The sequence below is a fragment of the Palaemon carinicauda genome, chromosome 3 (assembly GCF_036898095.1).
Source record: "Palaemon carinicauda isolate YSFRI2023 chromosome 3, ASM3689809v2, whole genome shotgun sequence".
Taxonomy (NCBI): domain Eukaryota; kingdom Metazoa; phylum Arthropoda; class Malacostraca; order Decapoda; family Palaemonidae; genus Palaemon; species Palaemon carinicauda.
Window position 1 is genome coordinate 130,290,688 of NC_090727.1, and position 20,000 is coordinate 130,310,687.

The 20,000-nt window shown below is 34.3% G+C and overlaps 2 protein-coding genes across 3 annotated transcripts in view; one reads left to right on the forward strand and one right to left on the reverse strand.

Moving 5' to 3' along the window:
- The window catches only part of LOC137638522 (uncharacterized), a 361,032-nt gene that overhangs the window by 146,833 nt on the left and 194,199 nt on the right, over positions 1 to 20,000 (reverse strand). The gene's annotated exons all lie outside the window — the stretch shown is intronic.
- Positions 1 to 20,000, forward strand: part of LOC137638519 (mucin-22-like) — a 75,966-nt gene that overhangs the window by 54,777 nt on the left and 1,189 nt on the right. Inside the window, exons 2-4 of one of the 2 annotated variants that reach the window (XM_068370636.1) lie at positions 10,106 to 10,269; positions 10,934 to 11,128; positions 17,980 to 20,000. The exon at positions 17,980 to 20,000 is cut by the window's right edge and continues 1,189 nt beyond it. In XM_068370636.1, the coding sequence (XP_068226737.1) occupies positions 10,106 to 10,269; positions 10,934 to 11,128; positions 17,980 to 19,542 (1,922 nt within the window). In that variant the 3' untranslated portion in view covers positions 19,543 to 20,000. The remainder of the gene's footprint in view (positions 1 to 10,105; positions 10,270 to 10,933; positions 11,129 to 17,979) is intronic. The other variant, XM_068370637.1, reaches the window with a different exon arrangement.

Consider the following 20,000-nt stretch of genomic DNA (forward strand, 5'->3'; position numbering starts at 1 on the left):
CCTCTAATCTTAAATCTAACTCCTTAACTTTACAATTGAACTTTATTTCCTAAAGGTCAAAATTGCACATTCCTTCAGTGCTAAATCTTTCTATTTTTTTTATTATTATTTACAATATTACATGGAATGTTGACAAGTGCATTGCAACATATGCATTCGCATACTTTGTTATAAATACCACTGCATATACTTCGCTTTTATAACAATTATTGTTTTTTATTATCTAAATCAATATAATCATTTTAATTGAGAAGGTAGGAAATATGAATACTTTTCAAAATAGCTTTCAAATTAGTAGTAATTGAAACTATAAACTATTTGTTAATAGTTTATATATGACATATTTGTTTTGACGCTGTTACTGTTTTTAGAATGATATATTGTTAATTTATTCTCATCATTTATTTATTTCCTTATTTCCTTTCCTCACTGGGCTATTTTTCCCTGTTGGAGCCCTTGGGCTTAGAGCATCTTGCTTTTCCAACTAGGGTTGTAGCTTGGCTAATAATAATAATAATAATAATAATAATAATAATAATAATAATAATGATAATAACTCCACTATACAATAATCCTTCTCAAGTTGTATATGTATATGTACTTATATTGAAAAAATAAGGAATTTTTGTAATATAATAATAATAATAATAATAATAATAATAATAATAATAATAATAATAATAATAATAATAACAATAATAATACGTATCTCAATGTGTATTAATATATCTATTCCATGAAATCAAATCATACCTGAAACGTGAATGTATATCCGTTTATAAATTGTATTACCATTGCACCCTACCCACGCACCAACTATAAATAAAGCTTTATTCTCGACTAGTGCACGTGACCCGTCAAAATTGACGTCTAGATTTTTTTTAATAGATATGCAATTTGTGGGATTGTGTGGTTTACGAGTGTACCTTTAGGTATACCTCCTCTCACCAGGATGTGATTATTCCATCTCCCTCCTGAGCGTGAAAAGAAATATTTTGTATATTTTATATATATAACTATATATATATATGTATATATAAATACATGTGTGTACATATATATATATATATATATATATATATATATATATATATATATATATATACATATATATATATTATATATATATATATTTACACACACATATATATATACACACACATATATATATATATATATATATATATATATATATATATAATAAACCAGAAACTTACTCTTGATGATATAAGGGAGATGGCAATGACAATACATTAACGTAGTTTCGCTCAGTAATGAAGACCTGCCAACTATTTCTACCTAAAACTAAAACCGCATCTATCAACTACCTTTTAAAAACTCTACCGATCTACCTGTGACCGAACAGAATCATTCCACGAGGTAGAACGCGTCTCGCATGATACTTTTATGAACACTTTCGACGCACAGCGCTATTTACGACGACGGCTATACGCTTCCATTTATGTTATAGGAACACACGGGGGAATATGGGCCGTATGGTCTGTTAAAATAAGGCCCTTCTCCATCCTGGACTGAAAGTGATTGTTTATGACTCCTGAAGAACCACTTTTTCTTGGCTCTTGGTAGACTGTTGTCTTGGAAGGTAAAAGACGCAAGTTTTGTTTCAAGAATGTGAACTGTTATCATTATTGTTCTTGAACTGAAAATTCTGACTTTCGGCAAATGTCAAAACTGACTACAGTTATACAATATGGTTGTTGTCATTATTGTTGTTGTATTTTAAACTCTCACTATCATGAAATGTTGTCAAAACTGACAACATTTATACGACATGGAACGAAAGTACCAAAATACCACCGCATCACATTCTAGCACAAATAGTTCACGAGATATAAATATCTAACCCATAACTTAGCAAATAAAATTGTTAATCAACTGCGAGATATTTCTGTACAGTTTTAAACCCCTGAAATAACAATTATTCTCGAGAGGTTATCCGAGTTTATCAGAATTGAATCAGGAACCCCAAAAGGATCTGGAGTAATTATGTACCGTTTCATTTACATACAGACTACGCATGCAATAATGATGACTATGCCAAAACTGCCAAAAAAAAAAAAAAACTGATAATAATAATTAGATCTTTAAACCATTCAATGAAATAGTACTTATAGAACCATTCCATAGAAGAGTATGACGAACTATTCAGTATCAGTTACAATTGTTATAATTGTGCAGGATAGATTAAAACATGCATCTAAAAAAACGCTATAACAAATGCACCCGTTTCTAGTCCACTACAGGACAAAGGTCTCAGATATGTCTTGGTTATGTCTGGAGTTTGGCTATTTTCATCACCATGCTGGCCTGTGGAGATTGGTATGTTGGGAGACTTTAGTCTGATAACTCACAGCAAACCAATCTAGTATGGGTGGCACTGACTAATACAGCTTTGCTGATCTTGGCGATACACAAACCTGTTCACTAAGTAACTTTTATCTTCAGATCACCTTCTATCTAATAACAAAGAAGAACCAACGCGAGCTTTTAATGACCAAAATGTAATATCATTTTCATGTTATTGGTGAAGTATGATTATTCGCTTGAAAATAGTACGATAATTCTACTAAAATATTACGATCATTCTACTAAAAATATCTGTTCAGAATAGTGCAATAGTTCTGTTGAAAATAATATGATAATTCAGATGAAAATAGTACGATAATTATCTTAGGAATCGTGCATAATTCTGCTGAAAACAGTATGATAATTCAGATGAAAATAGTACGGTAATTCTGTTCAAAATAGTGTAATAATTCTGCAGAAAATAGTATGATAATTTGGAGGAAAATAGCACGATAATTCTGTTGAGCAATAGTGCACTAATTCTACAGAAAATAGTATGATAATTCAGATGATAATAGTACGATAATTATGTTAAGAATAGTGCAATAATTCTGCTGAAAATAGTATGATAATTCAGATGATAATAGTACGGTACTTTTGTTAAGAATAGTGCAATAATTCTGCTGAAAATAGTATGACAATTCAAATTAATATAGTACGATCATTCTGCTCAGAATATTGCAATAATTCAACAAAAATATTACGATAGTTCTACTAAAATTAGCAAGACAATTCTACTTAAAGTAGAATGATAATTATGCTGAAAATAATATTATAATTCTGCAGATAATAATAAAACAATTCTACCGAAAATAGTAAGACAATTCTAATGAAAATAGTACGATAATTCCAAAAGAAATATCACAGCGAAACCACATCGTTGGCGGTAGCGACTTTAATGCCAAGTAATGATCCACCTGGGTTTATTACGACTCGACCTATTACAAGCCGTTCACTTTCATTAATGATGATGTTAACTTTTCAATTAAATGTGCCTTTAGCGTTTTAAAATAACTATCTAAATCTCAAGCTTACTTAATAACTAGCTCTTGGTACAAAACCGTTCATTACCTTTCCTCGTACGGAATTTCAATTCCTTTCCAACAAGCAGCCAACGTTAGTAAAAGATACTGTCATTTATTCATGTTATAACCAACACTTATTTACATATCAGCAAGAATATAATTCTGTCTTTAATTCTGTAACAGCCATCATTTACATATGTAATAACTAGCATCTATTTCTATACCAACTAGCATTTATCTCAGTATCGACCATCATCTATTTCTGTAACAACCAGCAATTTTTGCTGCATTAATTATTCTTTATTTGCATCTTGAAAGCGCTCCTTTCATATACTCGTGCTTGCAAATTCAGTCTTCTTTTAATTAATAATTTGCAAGTCAATTCATTGATGACCTAGTAAGACATATGACCTAAGACATAAACAGGCTCTTAACTTCCCAATTTTCTATAAAAACGTGACTACTTACATCCTGATACAGAAGGAGAGCATTGTATCCTTCCGAACATAAACGCTCATGAAGATCCTTCAAAGCTTTGAAAGGATCCTGGACGTTAAGAAACTCGTAATTATCTCCTAAGGACAGTGTGGGCCCTACGAAATCGGCAGGAGAAAGTTAGCCCGGCAGACAGTTTTCGGGGAAAATTGTGGTGAAAGCTTTTAATAACATCATTCACTTTCACCCGATGGTTAAGTATAGATCGGACTCGAGAGTTTTGAGGAAAGGGATTCGGATGGCTCCGACCTTTCGCGGAGACAAAAAGGGCCTCGGAGCGATTTAAGGTGGACTCTCGAATTCCTCTATGTAGTCTTTTTAAGAAAGGGATTCGGATGGTTCCGACCTTTCGCTGAGACAAAAAGGGCCTCGGAGCGATTTAAGGTGGACTCTAGAATTCTCCTACGTAGTCTTTTGAGGAAAGGGATTCGGATGGCTCCGACCTTTCGCGGAGACAAAAGGGGCCTCGGAGAGATTTAAGGTGGACTCTCGAATTCTTCTAGGTAGTCTTTTCATTCTAGATTTACATTGAAAAGGGAATTTTGGTTACGCCGCCTTTAGTGAAAGCACATGGTTTATTGTCATATATTCATTCAGTCGGATTACTTCGTTACTCATCTATTTACCTTCTTTGGTACTGTGGTATTATCTCATCAACTTTCCTCCTAGCTTATTAATCTAAGACTAAAACAAATCTTATCATTATTAATTTTTCATGACTATTATTATCATTATCATCATTATCACAATCACGATTATCATCATCACTAAACAGATGCTTATAATAATCCAGGAATCTTGTGTGCCTTTACTTACAGTTAATATTAATCTTTAGGGCGATTGGCCAGTCTGGTAATAGAAGGAAATTCTAAGATTTCGGGAAAGCGTAAAATACCATAGATGTCCAACGCTTGGATGTATGTTCATAACTGCAAAAACAAACTTATTACATTAACCTTCGCCTGTATCCTAATAGACTTAGTTTCATGGTGACAATATTTAAGGGTTCAATCGCGTATACGCTAAACTAAGACCTCTCAATTTCGAGTGTATCTGTGCGTACGCAAGCGTTTTCGTACATTAAATTAGTATGCATTAAATATACACCTGAGAATGAAGCAATAAAAAAAGAGGAATGCTGGACCAAGCATATTCAGTACCACCTGACACAAGAAAAAATAACAAGATAATAGCATATAAGGTGAAGGCAATACGAAGAAAGACTTTTTGGAATGAGGTAAGGAATGAGTTACAGAGAACGAAGGATAATGGAAAGAGGAATGTTGGCAGGAAGACAGGACCGACGAAATCTTAAAGAGTTAGAAATATTACGACTTGAAAGATAGCTGAATGTGGATAACTGGTACAAATATATAGAAAAAAAAGAGGAATTTTGATATGCTACCATATGGGGAGTGGGCTTCAGTTAATATATATATATATATATATATATATATATATATATATATATATATATATATATATATATGTATATATGTATATATATATATATATGTATATATATATATATATATATATATATATATGTATATATATATATATATATATATACACACACACATATATGTATATATATATATATATATATATATATATATATATATATATAGCATATATATAAATATATATATATATATATATATATATATATATATATATATACATACATATATATACACACACATATACATAAATATATATATATATATATAAATATATATATATATATATATAATATATTCTTTCAAAGTGGAGATACCTTAAAGTAGCGAAAGAGTTTATGTATCGCCATGATCAGTCTCGGCCACCCATACTAGATAGGTCTGCTGTGAGCGAGCAGGCTAATCTCTAACCATCAGCAATCCGCAATGGCCAGCGTGGTGATGAAAACTGGACAAAACCCACCCATGAATTGATATATCTGAGGCCTTTGTCCAGCAGTGGATTAGAAGGAGCTGCAGTTGTTGTTGGTGTTATTATAAAGGGGCGTAGGTAAGTGGTGACCCCATCGGCAGAAGTTGCAAGCTCTACACTGGCCAAAGTTAGAACAGAGCCTTAGTGGTGCAACAGTAGGCTCACGTTAGCCACATCCATGGATCGATTAAACCTTACTGTCACTAGCCCACCCTGCTATAAATAGGGAGTACCATCTGTTCCCCTTCCCCCCCTCCCCCCAAAAAAAAGAGTGGGACCAGCCACATCAACCCAATAGGTTAGAAACGAAACTGTAACACTTTACCTTAGATGGGTCAGACGCTCAAATAGAAAAAGGGATTATGGTAAAATAATTTACCCATACATGAATATAAACATACAACATTAACAACAACAAATAATAATAATAATAATATCAAAATCCCCTTCGTTCAAGCAAAAAGCGATTCTCTTTTCGAAGGTTGCCAGATACTTCCACATTTGCCTGTCAACGATTATTGTCTACACGATAATTATAGGACTGATGTACGAGGCCAAGGAACACAATAGGCGCGCTTCATATTTCGATACATACGAGAACTTGTGAAACACTGTTGGCTTCGAGGTCCTTATGCTGTTAATGAGAGAGAGAGAGAGAGAGAGAGAGAGAGAGAGAGAGAGAGAGAGAGAGAGAGAGAGAGAGAGAGAGAGAGAGAGAGAGTTACATCATATACATATACGTATGTATATAAACACAAATTATTATTTGAAGCAAAATTCTTCATAAAAAATAAACTTGGGAAAGATGTGTGTATATATATATATATATATATATATATATATATATATATAAACTTGGGAAAGATCTGTGTGTGTGTATATATATATATATATATATATATATATATATATATATATATATATATTTATATTTATATATATATATATATATATATATACATATATACACACACATATATATATATGTATATATATATATATATATATATATATATATATAATGCAAATAAGTTTAACACCGTTTCAAACAATTTCATATACGTCTTAAATATATATATATATATATATATATATATATATATATATATATATATATATATATCATAATTTCAAGAATATCTAAAAGCCATATGATCTGGCTATGCAAATAATTATTACTTATCTGAATATATCAAACATTAGAAAAATCTCCAAGAGCGAAGTAACATTATAAATCGTTCTGTTCACTGTCAGATGATTATTCATCAGATCAGGGTCTAAAGACTTTTAATAATCCTATTATACATCAAATTTATTTTTCTGCCTCGTTTGTGCATGTGTGTGTGTGTGTGTGTGTGTGTGTGTGTGTGTGTGTGTGTGTGTGTGTGTGTGTGAAATTTTCAAGATACAGAGGAATATAAACCTGTGTCTTTCATTAAAATATATATATATATATTTTCAAAATATAATCATTTCTTCAAAAATAATGACATGAGTAATATAAAGTACATAAAGCTTTTCGGGCCGAAAATTTTTTCGAAAATTTCGGCCGATTTTCGGGCCAAAAATTTCTGCCGAAATTCGAGCCAAAAATTTTTTTGAAAATTTAACTTTTGACAGCTACAATTAAGCATTTGCCTCACCATAATTTGTAAACGATATCCACCTACCAAACACTTCAACTAGTCGGTACTAATGTGTTTTCAAAGACTTTTAGTAATATCCTAATGCTAATTCCCTCCCAACCCTTTATTTAACACCATATCTATAGTCAATTCTTTTTAGTGAGGCAGATTTGCACTGACTCGCAGCGGTGCCCTTTTAGCTCGGAAAAATTTCCTGATCGCTGATTGGTTGGACAAGATCATTCTAACCAATCAGATAGCAGGAAACTTTTCCAAGCTAAAAGGGCACCGCTGTGAATCAGTGCAAATGCGCTTCATTAAAAAAAAAAAATAGTATAGTCAGTACTAATGTGTTTTCAAAGACTTTTAGTAATATCCTAATGATAAATCACTCACAACCCTTTATTTAACAACCTATCTACCAAATTTGCAACTAAATGCAAATTCTTAGCCAACACCAGTGTTTGAATTGACCAGTCTTTAGACCACAACGCTTATTAACAAATCTTACCCTTTACAAATTTCATTTCTATCAACAAAATTTTCATATAAAGTTAAACGTAACCTTTTCTAACAAACAAATATTCTATACTCAATTTTTTTAAAGAGGCGCATTTGCACTTGACTCGCAGCGGTGCCCTTTTAGCTCGGAAATGTTTTCTGCTATCTGATTGGTTAGAATTATCTTATCCAACCAATCAGCGATACGGAAACTTTTCCGAGCTAAAAGGGCACCCCTGCGAGTCGGTGCAAATCTGCCTCACTGAAAAGAATTAACTATAGTTATGTATATGCAGTATCAATATCTAATAATTTCCCATTTCTTGCAAACCAATTTATAGTTGATAAATCACTATAACACAATGCTCATGTCTAAAATAATACTTGTTTAACAAATAGTTGATAATTCATTATAACATAATGTTAATGTCTAAAATAATACTTGTTTAAAAAATAGTTGATAATTCACTATAACACAATGTTCATGTCTAAACCAATACTTGTTTAAGAAATATTAAGCAAATTTTAAGTTACTGCGTAGCCCTAACGAGAATTATTTGTCAATATTTCTCTCAAACTGAACTGGATTAACATACTTCAATAGCCAGTTACGAATATTAGATTTTCATTTAATAACTTCTAGTACATGATCATTTTCCCCAACACACCCGTTATTAGACAACTCCAATTTCTAACACGCAAATTGAATATGAATAATACACTCTTTCTAGAATACTAAATATTAGCCAATATCCATAAGTCACTTTCTCTCCTTTTAGACATACCAATTATTAGTCGTCAATATTAATTCTCGTTCGTTTTTAATGTTAAACCCATACCAACTTTAACGCACCCAATTTTAAACAACTCTAACATACCCAATTTCAAATCAATACAACCTTTAACATGCCTATTTCTTCTAGCCCATTCTACCACTGAACAATTATTCGTGCCCTTCAACATGCCCTATTTCGTCTAGCCAATTCTAACAATCAAACATGCCCAGTTTGCCCAACCCAATGCCCTATTTTAACGTACCCCATTTTTAGCCAATATCCCCTTTTCAACAACGTTAATTCTAAGCAAGCAACACCTTATACCCTGAACAATTCTAAGCAAGCAGCACCTTATATCCCGAACAATTCTAAGCAAGCAGCACCTTATATCCCGAACAATTCTAAGCAAGCAGCACCTTACATCCCGAACAATTCTAAGCAAGCAACACCTTATATCCCGAACAATTCTAAGCAAGCAACACCTTATATCCCGAACAATTCTAAGCAAGCAACACCTTATATCCCGAACAATTCTAAGCAAGCAACACCTTATATCCCGAACAATTCTAAGCAAGCAACACCTTACATCCAGAACAGTTCTAACTTAACAGCCCCTTGGCATGCCCAATTTTAACCCAACGCCACCTATTACAATGACCAATATCAAAACATTACCCATAATCACAAAACCCAATTTTAAGGCAATTCCATCTTAACACACCCAATTCAAAGGCACTCCAAACACAAAATCTTAAAGCAATACTCCTCTTCAAAAGCACTCATAACCCATAAAATCTTCCGGCAAGATTGAAGACACTCTCCAAACATACAGAATCTTAAGGCAATACTCCATCTTAATACACCAAATTCAAAGGCAAGACTCACTCCAAACACACCCAATTTTAAGGCAAGACTCAAGACTCACTCCAAACAAAAAATATATTATGGCAAATTCAAATGCAAGACTCACTCCAAACATGCTCAATGTTAAGGCAAGACTCAAGACTCACTCCAAACAAAAACATATTTATGGCAACATTCCCTCTTAGCGAACCAAATTCAAAGGCAAGACTCACTCCAAACACACCCAATTTTAAGGCAAGACTCAAGAATCACTCCAAACAAAAATATATTTATGGCAATGCTCCCTTTGAGCGTACCATATTCAAAGGCAAGACTCACTCCAAACACACCCAATATTAAGGCAAGACTCAAGATTCACTCCAAACAGAAATGTATTTTTGGCAATACTCCCTCTTAAAAGGCAATACTCCCTCTTAAAAGGCAATACTCCCTCTTAAAAGGCAAGACTCACTCTTAACCCACACAATCTTAAGGCAATTCTCCCTTCTAACACGACCAATTTTCTCATTTCTCCCACCAGGTGGCGCTAGTGCGAACGGCAACAATGGCAATGGCGGGACATGCAACAACCAAGACCTCCTGACGAACCTGTTGGTGTACCAGTACCTCTCCGGATCCATACCCAACGGAGGGGGCCCAGCAGGATCTAACCCACAGCTGCAGGCTCTCCTGGGCTCAGCGGTAAGTCAAACTCCTGGGTTATTCATCTCTTCAGTAATTGAATTATTTACTTATTATCTCAATTAATGTCTAAACTCATTTTTTTAATGAGGTGCATTTGCACCGACTCGCGGCGGTGCCCTTTTAGCTCGGAAAAGTTTCCTGCTATCTGATTGGTTAGAATTATCTTGTCCAACCAATTAGCGACCAGGAAACTTTTCCGAGCTAATAGGGCACCCCTGCGAGTCGGTGCAAATCTGCCTCACTAAAAAGAATTGAATATAGTGTACATAATTAGGTTATTCACTGTCTTAGCCCAATTATGTTGATTCTTCAATAAAAGTAACTTTTCTTATTTTCCTAAATATCTGTTTACACTTTTATTAATGTTAGGTTATTGCTTATTCATATCCTACTCATTTATATGTTCATATCTTCACGTCAGTATTCTGCAAAATTTGCTTTGCTTTGTAAAGTAATTCAAATTTCTACCAAATTTGATTTACTTTGGCCAACTAATTTAGAAGTTTGCCATTTTTCTATCAACTGATTTATGAGTTTCAGATTAAATAGAATATAATTATTATTAATAAAAAAAAATGATCTATTCCTTCAAATTAAATTTTTTTTTTCAACTTTTGCTGGTTTACATAAAAATAATTTTTCTCTTTCCTCTTTCAAACAGGGACCACCTACGACCACCGTAACCAGCGTGTCAACGACTCTAACGACCCTTGTCGTAGAAGTAGAACCCTCTACCCACTACACGACATCAACGACCTCGTACGTTACGACCCTGACCTCCGTGGAGACCAAGATTATCCCCGTTCTCTTCAGGGGATCGAAAATCACGACCACCATCAGCGAGTCGTCCGAAGAGGTGAGGTCGTTTAGGGATTGGAAAATCGACGACCATTGAAAGACTGAGAGCGACTTAAGTCGTCCTAAACGACCTTTCATTTGTCTTGGAATTGTGAACGACTATAATGAGTGAAATGTCTTCATTACAGATGACCATGAAAGACTGAAAGCGACTTAGTCGTCCTAAACGACCTTTCGTGTGTCTTAGAATTGTGAACGACTATAATGAGTGAGATGTCTTCATTCTCTGTAAGGACGACTTATCATGATTTAAAATACTAAGAACGACCTATCGTAAATTTCAACATGAAAAAGACGACCTATACGGACACCCTATGGTTTTTATCTTCAATGACGACCTTGTATAATTTAAATCTTCAAAACGACGAGATAAGAATTTATTCTCAAGTACGACCTATGGGTATCGTTATCTACTGAAGGACGACTACAGTGATTTCAGACGACCACAAATTCTACTGTAACGACTTCAATCTCATCGCCAACAAATACCTGAAGAAGGACCACACGACTTTAACCGCCATAACATTATTTAAAAAAGGATAATGTCTGATTCCTCATGCTTAGGACGACCACAGACCACGACTATGAAAATCCTGTCGTGGATATCGAAATTACCAGAACGACCTCATCATATCAGCATTCCCATACTACTAAAACAGGAGCAGAACGACCACCTGTTAAAATTTTTACCAGAACGACCACATTTCATTTGCATCTAACTAGACCCGAGAAATGTAAAAGGATGCCAAACACGGTTAAAATCACGACTTGGACGACCACATACCTGCATCTCATTTAATACATAAACAGGACGACCATCCCCAGCTAAAATCACGACCTTCTTACCTAAAACTACGGCTAAAATAATCAGCTGAACGACCACATCACGTCACCATCTACTTTCGAACAGGACGACTATTACCCTTACAACCATGACCTGAACGACCACATAATATCAACGTCTGGCCACAAATAAGCACAGCAGGACGACCAAGGCTAAAATCACGACCATCTTTTTAAAGAAACAGGAAAACAGTACGACCAACAAGACTAGAGAGGAGAAACAAAGAAACAAACAAATCAAAAATAGTCCTCGACAAAGACACTGGCTCTTCCGTATCCTTTTATTCAAATGATATAAATATATTTTTTTAAATACATTTTGTATTCTAACAGCATGAATGTTGTTACTGTTCTTAAAATACTCTATTTTTCCCTGTTTCCTTTCCTCACTGGGCTATTTTCCCTGTTGGAGCAGCTGGGCTTATAGCATCCTGCTTTTCCAACTAGGGTTGTAGCTTGACAAGTAATAATAATAATAATAATAATAATAATAATAATAATAAGTAGTAGTAGTAGTAGTAGTAGTAGTAGTAGTAGTAGTAGTAATAATAATAATAATAATAATGAGGATTTAACAAATTACGTATAGTCTCCTTTTAATTTTAATTTAAACTCAATCTTACCTTAATAAACTAATTCCTTTTTCATTATATTATTATATTCAATTTGCATGTTCGATTATATAAACGAAAAATACCTACTAAAGATAAAAAAAAACAATCCTTTAATATCTACAAACTAAAATCTTTTGACATCATCAACTTACACCCTATGAACAAACATAAAATCAATATTAAAATTAATTTTCATATTAGTTTTAATCTTTGTTTGTTTTTCGTGTTTCAACTAAGACAAACATTCCAGATTTATTGACATCCTTAAACGACAACAGGAACTAGCTCGCCAAAGACATGACTTCAACCATATGACGTCACGGGATCCTAAGTGATTTTTCACTTGCTTGGGCCTTGAATGATTTCATATGAACACACACACAAACACACATCTTCAACAGCATGCCTTCTCATATAGTTACTTAACAGCAACCAAAACAACTTGATTTTAAATGGCTTCCTTATACGACTATAACTTTCATGATAAAATAATATTACTTATTACTGTCTTGTGTCGTCGTCTGTGTGATTGACTAACTCTTTCATCATAGAGATTGCTAAGATCCACATCTATGAAGAAAAGAGGAAAAGACATATAACCGTAAATTTTCCATCTGCCTTCCTTATTCATAGCATTTTCCTTTCTAATTCTCTTACTTTATCTTAATTTCTCCTCTCATTCCTTCTTTTGAATCTTAAATCTCTAGAAGTCCACAAATACTTTTCAAATGCTAGATCAGATAATAAAACCCATATATCAACAATTATTCTATCTGATGCCTTCTTTATTCATAGCATTTTCCTTTCCAATTCTCTTACTTTATCTTAATTTCTCCTCTCATTCCTTCCTTTGAATCTCAATCTCTTGAAGTCCACACATACTTTTCAAATGCTAGATCAGATAATAAAACCCATATATCAACAATTATTCTATCTGATGCCTTCCTTAATCATAGCATTTTCCTTTCCAATTCTCTTACTTTATCTTAATTTCTCCTCTCATTCCTTCCTTTGAATCTCAATCTCTTGAAGTCCACACATACTTTTTAAATGCTAGATCAGATAATAAAACCCATATATCAACAATTATTCTATCTGATGCCTTCTTTATTCATAGCATGTCCTTTCCAATTCTCCTCCTTTATCTTAATTTCTCCTCTCATTCCTTCCTTTGAATCTCAATCTCTTGAAGTCCACACATACTTTTCAAATGCTAGATCAGATAATAAAACCCATATATCAACAATTATTCTATCTGATGCCTTCCTTATTCATAGCATTTTCCTTTCCAATTCTCCTCCTTTATCTTAATTTCTCCTCTCATTCCTTCCTTTGAATCTCAATCTCTTGAAGTCCACTCATACTTTTTAAATGCTAGATCAGATAATAAAAACCATATATCAACAATTATTCTATCTGATGCCTTCTTTATTCATAGCATTTTCCTTTCCAATTCTCTTACTTTATCTTAATTTCTCCTCTCATTCCTTCCTTTGAATCTCAATCTCTTGAAGTCCACTCATACTTTTCAAATGCTAGATCAGATAATAAAAACCATATATCAACAATTATTCTATCTGATGCCTTCTTTATTCATAGCATTTTCCTTTCCAATTCTCCTCCTTTATCTTAATTTCTCCTCTCATTCCTTCCTTTGAATCTCAATCTCTTGAAGTCCACTCATACTTTTCAAATGCTAGATCAGATAATAAAAACCATATATCAACAATTATTCTATCTGATGCCTTCTTTATTCATAGCATTTTCCTTTCCAATTCTCCTCCTTTATCTTAATTTCTCCTCTCATTCCTTCCTTTGAATCTCAATCTCTTGAAGTCCACTCATACTTTTCAAATGCTAGATCAGATAATAAAAACCATATATCAACAATTATTCTATCTGATGCCTTCTTTATTCATAGCATTTTCCTTTCCAATTCTCCTCCTTTATCTTAATTTCTCCTCTCATTCCTTCCTTTGAATCTCAATCTCTTGAAGTCCACTCATACTTTTCAAATGCTAGATCAGATAATAAAAACCATATATCAACAATTATTCTATCTGATGCCTTCTTTATTCATAGCATTTTCTTTCCAATTCTCTTACTTTATCTTAATTTCTCCTCTCATTCCTTCCTTTGAATCTTAAATCTCTAGAAGTCCACAAATACTTTTCAAATGCTAGATCAGATAATAAAACCCATATATCAACAATTATTCTATCTGATGCCTTCCTTATTCATAGCATTTTCCTTTCCAATTCTCCTCCTTTATCTTAATTTCTCCTCTCATTCCTTCTTTTGAATCTTAAATCTCTAGAAGTCCACAAATACTTTTCAAATGCTAGATCAGATAATAAAACCCATATATCAACAATTATTCTATCTGATGCCTTCTTTATTCATAGCATTTTCTTTCCAATTCTCTTACTTTATCTTAATTTCTCCTCTCATTCCTTCCTTTGAATCTTAAATCTCTAGAAGTCCACAAATACTTTTCAAATGCTAGATCAGATAATAAAACCCATATATCAACAATTATTCTATCTGATGCCTTCCTTATTCATAGCATTTTCCTTTCCAATTCTCCTACTTTATCTTAATTTCTCCTCTCATTCCTTCCTTTGAATCTCAATCTCTTGAAGTCCACAAATACTTTTCAAATGCTAGATCAGATAATAAAACCCATTTATCAACAATTATTCTATCTGATGCCTTCCTTATTCATAGCATTTTCCTTTCCAATTCTCCTCCTTTATCTTAATTTCTCCTCTCATTCCTTCTTTTGAATCTTAAATCTCTAGAAGTCCACACATATTTTCAAATGCTAGATCAGAAAATAAAACCCATTTATCAACAATTATTCTATCTGATGCCTTCCTTATTCATAGCATTTTCCTTTCCAATTCTCCTCCTTTATCTTAATTTCTCCTCTCATTCCTTCTTTTGAATCTCAATCTCTTGAAGTCTACACATACTTTTCAAATGCTAGATCAGATAATAAAACCCATATATCAACAATTATTCTATCTGATGCCTTCCTTATTCATAGCATTTTCCTTTCCAATTCTCCTCCTTTATCTTAATTTCTCCTCTCATTCCTTCTTTTGAATCTTAAATCTCTAGAAGTCCACACATATTTTCAAATGCTAGATCAGAAAATAAAACCCATTTATCAACAATTATTCTATCTGATGCCTTCCTTATTCATAGCATTTTCCTTTCCAATTCTCCTCCTTTATCTTAATTTCTCCTCTCATTCCTTCTTTTGAATCTTAAATCTCTAGAAGTCCACACATACTTTTCAAATGCTAGATCAGATAATAAAACCCATATATCAACAATTATTCTATCTGATGCCTTCCTTATTCATAGCATTTTCCTTTCCAATTCTCCTCCTTTATCTTAATTTCTCCTCTCATTCCTTCTTTTGAATCTTAAATCTCTAGAAGTCCACACATACTTTTCAAATGCTAGATCAGATAATAAAACCCATATATCAACAATTATTCTATCTGATGCCTTCCTTATTCATAGCATTTTCCTTTCCAATTCTCTTACTTTATCTTAATTTCTCCTCTCATTCCTTCCTTTGAATCTCAGTCTCTTGAAGTCCACTCATACTTTTCAAGTGCTAGATCAGATAATAAAACCCATATATCAACAATTATTCTATCTGATGCCTTCCTTATTCATAGCATTTTCCTTTCCAATTCTCCTCCTTTATCTTTATTTCTCCTCTCATTCCTTCCTTTGAATCTCAATCTCTTGAAGTCCACAAATACTTTTCAAGTGCTAGATCAGATAATAAAACCCATATATCAACAATTATTCTATCTGATGCCTTCCTTATTCATAGCATTTTCCTTTCCAATTCTCTTACTTTATCTTAATTTCTCCTCTCATTCCTTCTTTTGAATCTTAAATCTCTTGAAGTCCACAAATACTTTTCAAATGCTAGATCAGATAATAAAACCCATATATCAACAATTATTCTATCTGATGCCTTCTTTATTCATAGCATTTTCCTTTCCAATTCTCTTACTTTATCTTAATTTCTCCTCTCATTCCTTCTTTTGAATCTTAAATCTCTTGAAGTCCACAAATACTTTTCAAATGCTAGATCAGATAATAAAACCCATATATCAACAATTATTCTATCTGATGCCTTCCTTATTCATAGCATTTTCCTTTCCAATTCTCTTACTTTATCTTAATTTCTCCTCTCATTCCTTCTTTTGAATCTTAAATCTCTAGAAGTCCACACATACTTTTCAAATGCTAGATCAGATAATAAAACCCATATATCAAAAACTATTCAATCTGATGCCTTCTTTATTCATAGCATTTTCCTTTCTAATTCTCTTACTTTATCTTAATTTCTCCTCTCATTCCTTCTTTTGAATCTCAATCTCTTGAAGTCCACACATACTTTTCAAATGCTAGATCAGATAATAAAACCCATATATCAACAATTGTTCTATCTGATGCCTTCCTTATTCATAGCATTTTCCTTTCCAATTCTCCTCCTTTATCTTAATTTATCTTAATTTCTCCTCTCATTCCTTACTTGGACGCTCACCCTTTAGAAGTCCACAAATATTTTTCAAATGCTAGATCAGATAATGGCAACCCGGAGTGGCTGACCTCCGTCACGTCTGCATTCCGTCGCCATGTTTAATGGAGGCGATACACCACCCAGGATTGCTCAGCCTCCTTGACAAATGGCGGCAATATGAACACCTGTTTATATCTGGTGTCGTACATGTCCTTGCGAGCTTAATAAACGCATGATCTATACGAGCTATTGTTAGAGACATTTCTTGCTGAAATATTATTATATAGAAACTGTCTAGTCACTAGAGTAAGAGTGACCTTTGACCTATGATAGAGCGAGGGTGTGTCAAATAATTAAAAGATCGAATAGTAAACCAATAAGAGATTTCAAGAGGCAACATAAGGTTAGGAATTGGTTTTATACATGCTCTAATCTCATTCAAGTACACATATTCGTTACATGCATGCACCTACTGTAGTATAGGATTTGATTCAATCTTTTAAAATGTTACTAATTACATCAAGAAGGTTATATGCCAGTGCAAGTTCTTACTAACTGAGAAGCCCTAACCTTCTATGTACTATTTTCATTTTCTTCTGACTGCTTTTCCTCATCTCTTACTTTAAGTTCATCTATTTAAATTTAATTTGAAAATTGCCAAAAGATTTAAGTTTAAAATTACATCTGTCATATTGCTGAATCATAATTGTTAAAAATTTCACTTTGGCATTATCTTTCACTTTCAACAGTATGAAAAATTAGAAGATTAAAAAACCACCTAAAGTATTTCTATCTTTACTTCTTTTAACAGTTTCTAATCCTTTTCATCATCCTCAGGTCATCACAGCAACGGAGTTCTTCACAGATTCGTCCGTCCACTCCCCGTCAATCGTCCAAACTCTTCCTGTCCACATCACAATGACAGCAACGAGTACTCGTGGGGTAAACGGTCAGTATACCTTGCACGAGCTGACTCCTGGACCAACATCAGTCATACATCAGCCAGTTTCAACCACCACTTTCGATTTTGATGCCGCTGGATTAGATTTAGGGAACCTGGACCTGTCGCAGCTAGATCTGGCTAGCTTGACCGGTGGTGGACTCGGTGGATTTAATCCTCCTGGGGATGACAACCAGATGCTGTCAATCTTATCCTCGCTTTTGCAGAATTACGATGACCCAGAAGCAGATGCTGGCTTTGATCCAGCCCCAAGAACCCGGTTTGGTACTAATGGCAGAAGTGCTGATGGGAGGAGAAATGCTCCTTTCAGCTCTAGAAGAACAAGATTTGAAGACCCATTCCAAAATGACTACGACGATTATGATGCTGTTGTTGATGAACCACCAAAGTTCAATGTCATCACTGGTTTCGTACTGAGTGACCACACTCCTTCCTCTGGTGGTAGCTCTGGCTCAGGAACTGGACGCGCTGCTACAGACACACGGTACAGCAAATACCACAGAAAAGACAAGGTTGATAACAATGGCATTGCTACCACAACTGATGCAAACACTCGAGAAAGCGAACGGTATTCTGCTTCGAATCCCCGCCGAACCTTCTCAAGGTCATCAAATACTCCACGTCGTACCACAGAGGATAGAACTTCTCGGCCTCCAAGCACACGGTTTGTACCTGCAGCCGAGTCTCAGTACTTTGAAGATGGACCACCAAAATTCCGTCCGTTTGGAACTAGAAATGATCGAGAAATATCTCGCCGTAGATCTGGTGTTCAAGAAGATAATACACCTTCGTCGAGACCAATCTCTGCACCAAGGCCAAAGGCAACTCAGAGAAATATTGTTCCAGTTGATACACCATCGGCAAATGTACGCACGACCGTTCTTACTATGTACTTGAGTGGGACAGTGCCCGGAGAATTCAGCACATCTCTGCGAACTGTTACTTTACGATCTCTGGCTACACGCCGACGCCGAGATACCAATGAAGAACCTATTACAAAGATAGCGGCAACAACGTCATCTTCCCTGAAGATGACAGAAAATACAATTTTACCAGATATTCCCCCAGGTGGTATCAACTCAAAAGAAATAGTCCATTTACTCAAGACATTAAAACCGGATCAAGTTAAAAAAATGCTGAAGTCCCTTCAAAATTGGGTTGACTATTATAACCATGAACTACTAGATGAAGAGGATAACACACTTCGTGCTAAGCAAGAAACTAAAGAAGAGACTAAGCATGTAAATGCACCTGAGCTTACATCATCTATCAATGTTGAAAATACAGAAACAGAAACCGAAGCTACAACAGCGCTACCACTATCTCCATCCTCTATTTCGGGCCAGCCTAGCTCCTTAAATTTCTGCTATCCACCCCCAACAGTCACGGAAACAGTGTACCGCACCTTTGTAATTACCTCAGGTATGTCTCCGGCATAAATTGCTAGGCATGGCATCACAGAAAACAATAAAAAATGGGGAACTTCTCTTCCTCAATGATAACAGCCGCCGAGAGCAACAGAAGCTCTTACCTTGTGCGGTTCATACAATTTCCTCAGAGGCCCAGTGGTATTTATGAGTGAATGTGGCCAGGCGTTTTTCATGAGCATTGGCATGCCAACTGCTGTAAATAAACTGCTTATTTGACCCTGGCCTGTAAATAGTAGCATGAACGTTATTGTGAACAAGTTTGCCCGTGCAAACAAACGTGTGCGAGGCCCACCCAGCTCAAATAATCCAAATGCCTCAAGGACGTCAAGAATCCTGCTGTATTTCTCCCCTTTCCCCCACACTGACTATACTGTATCTCCCCAGCTGTGTTCTTAAGCGTTTAGATCATAAGTCCTCCCCAATACGATGTATCCTCTAGTTCACCTAGCTCTCTTAAACGAATCTCA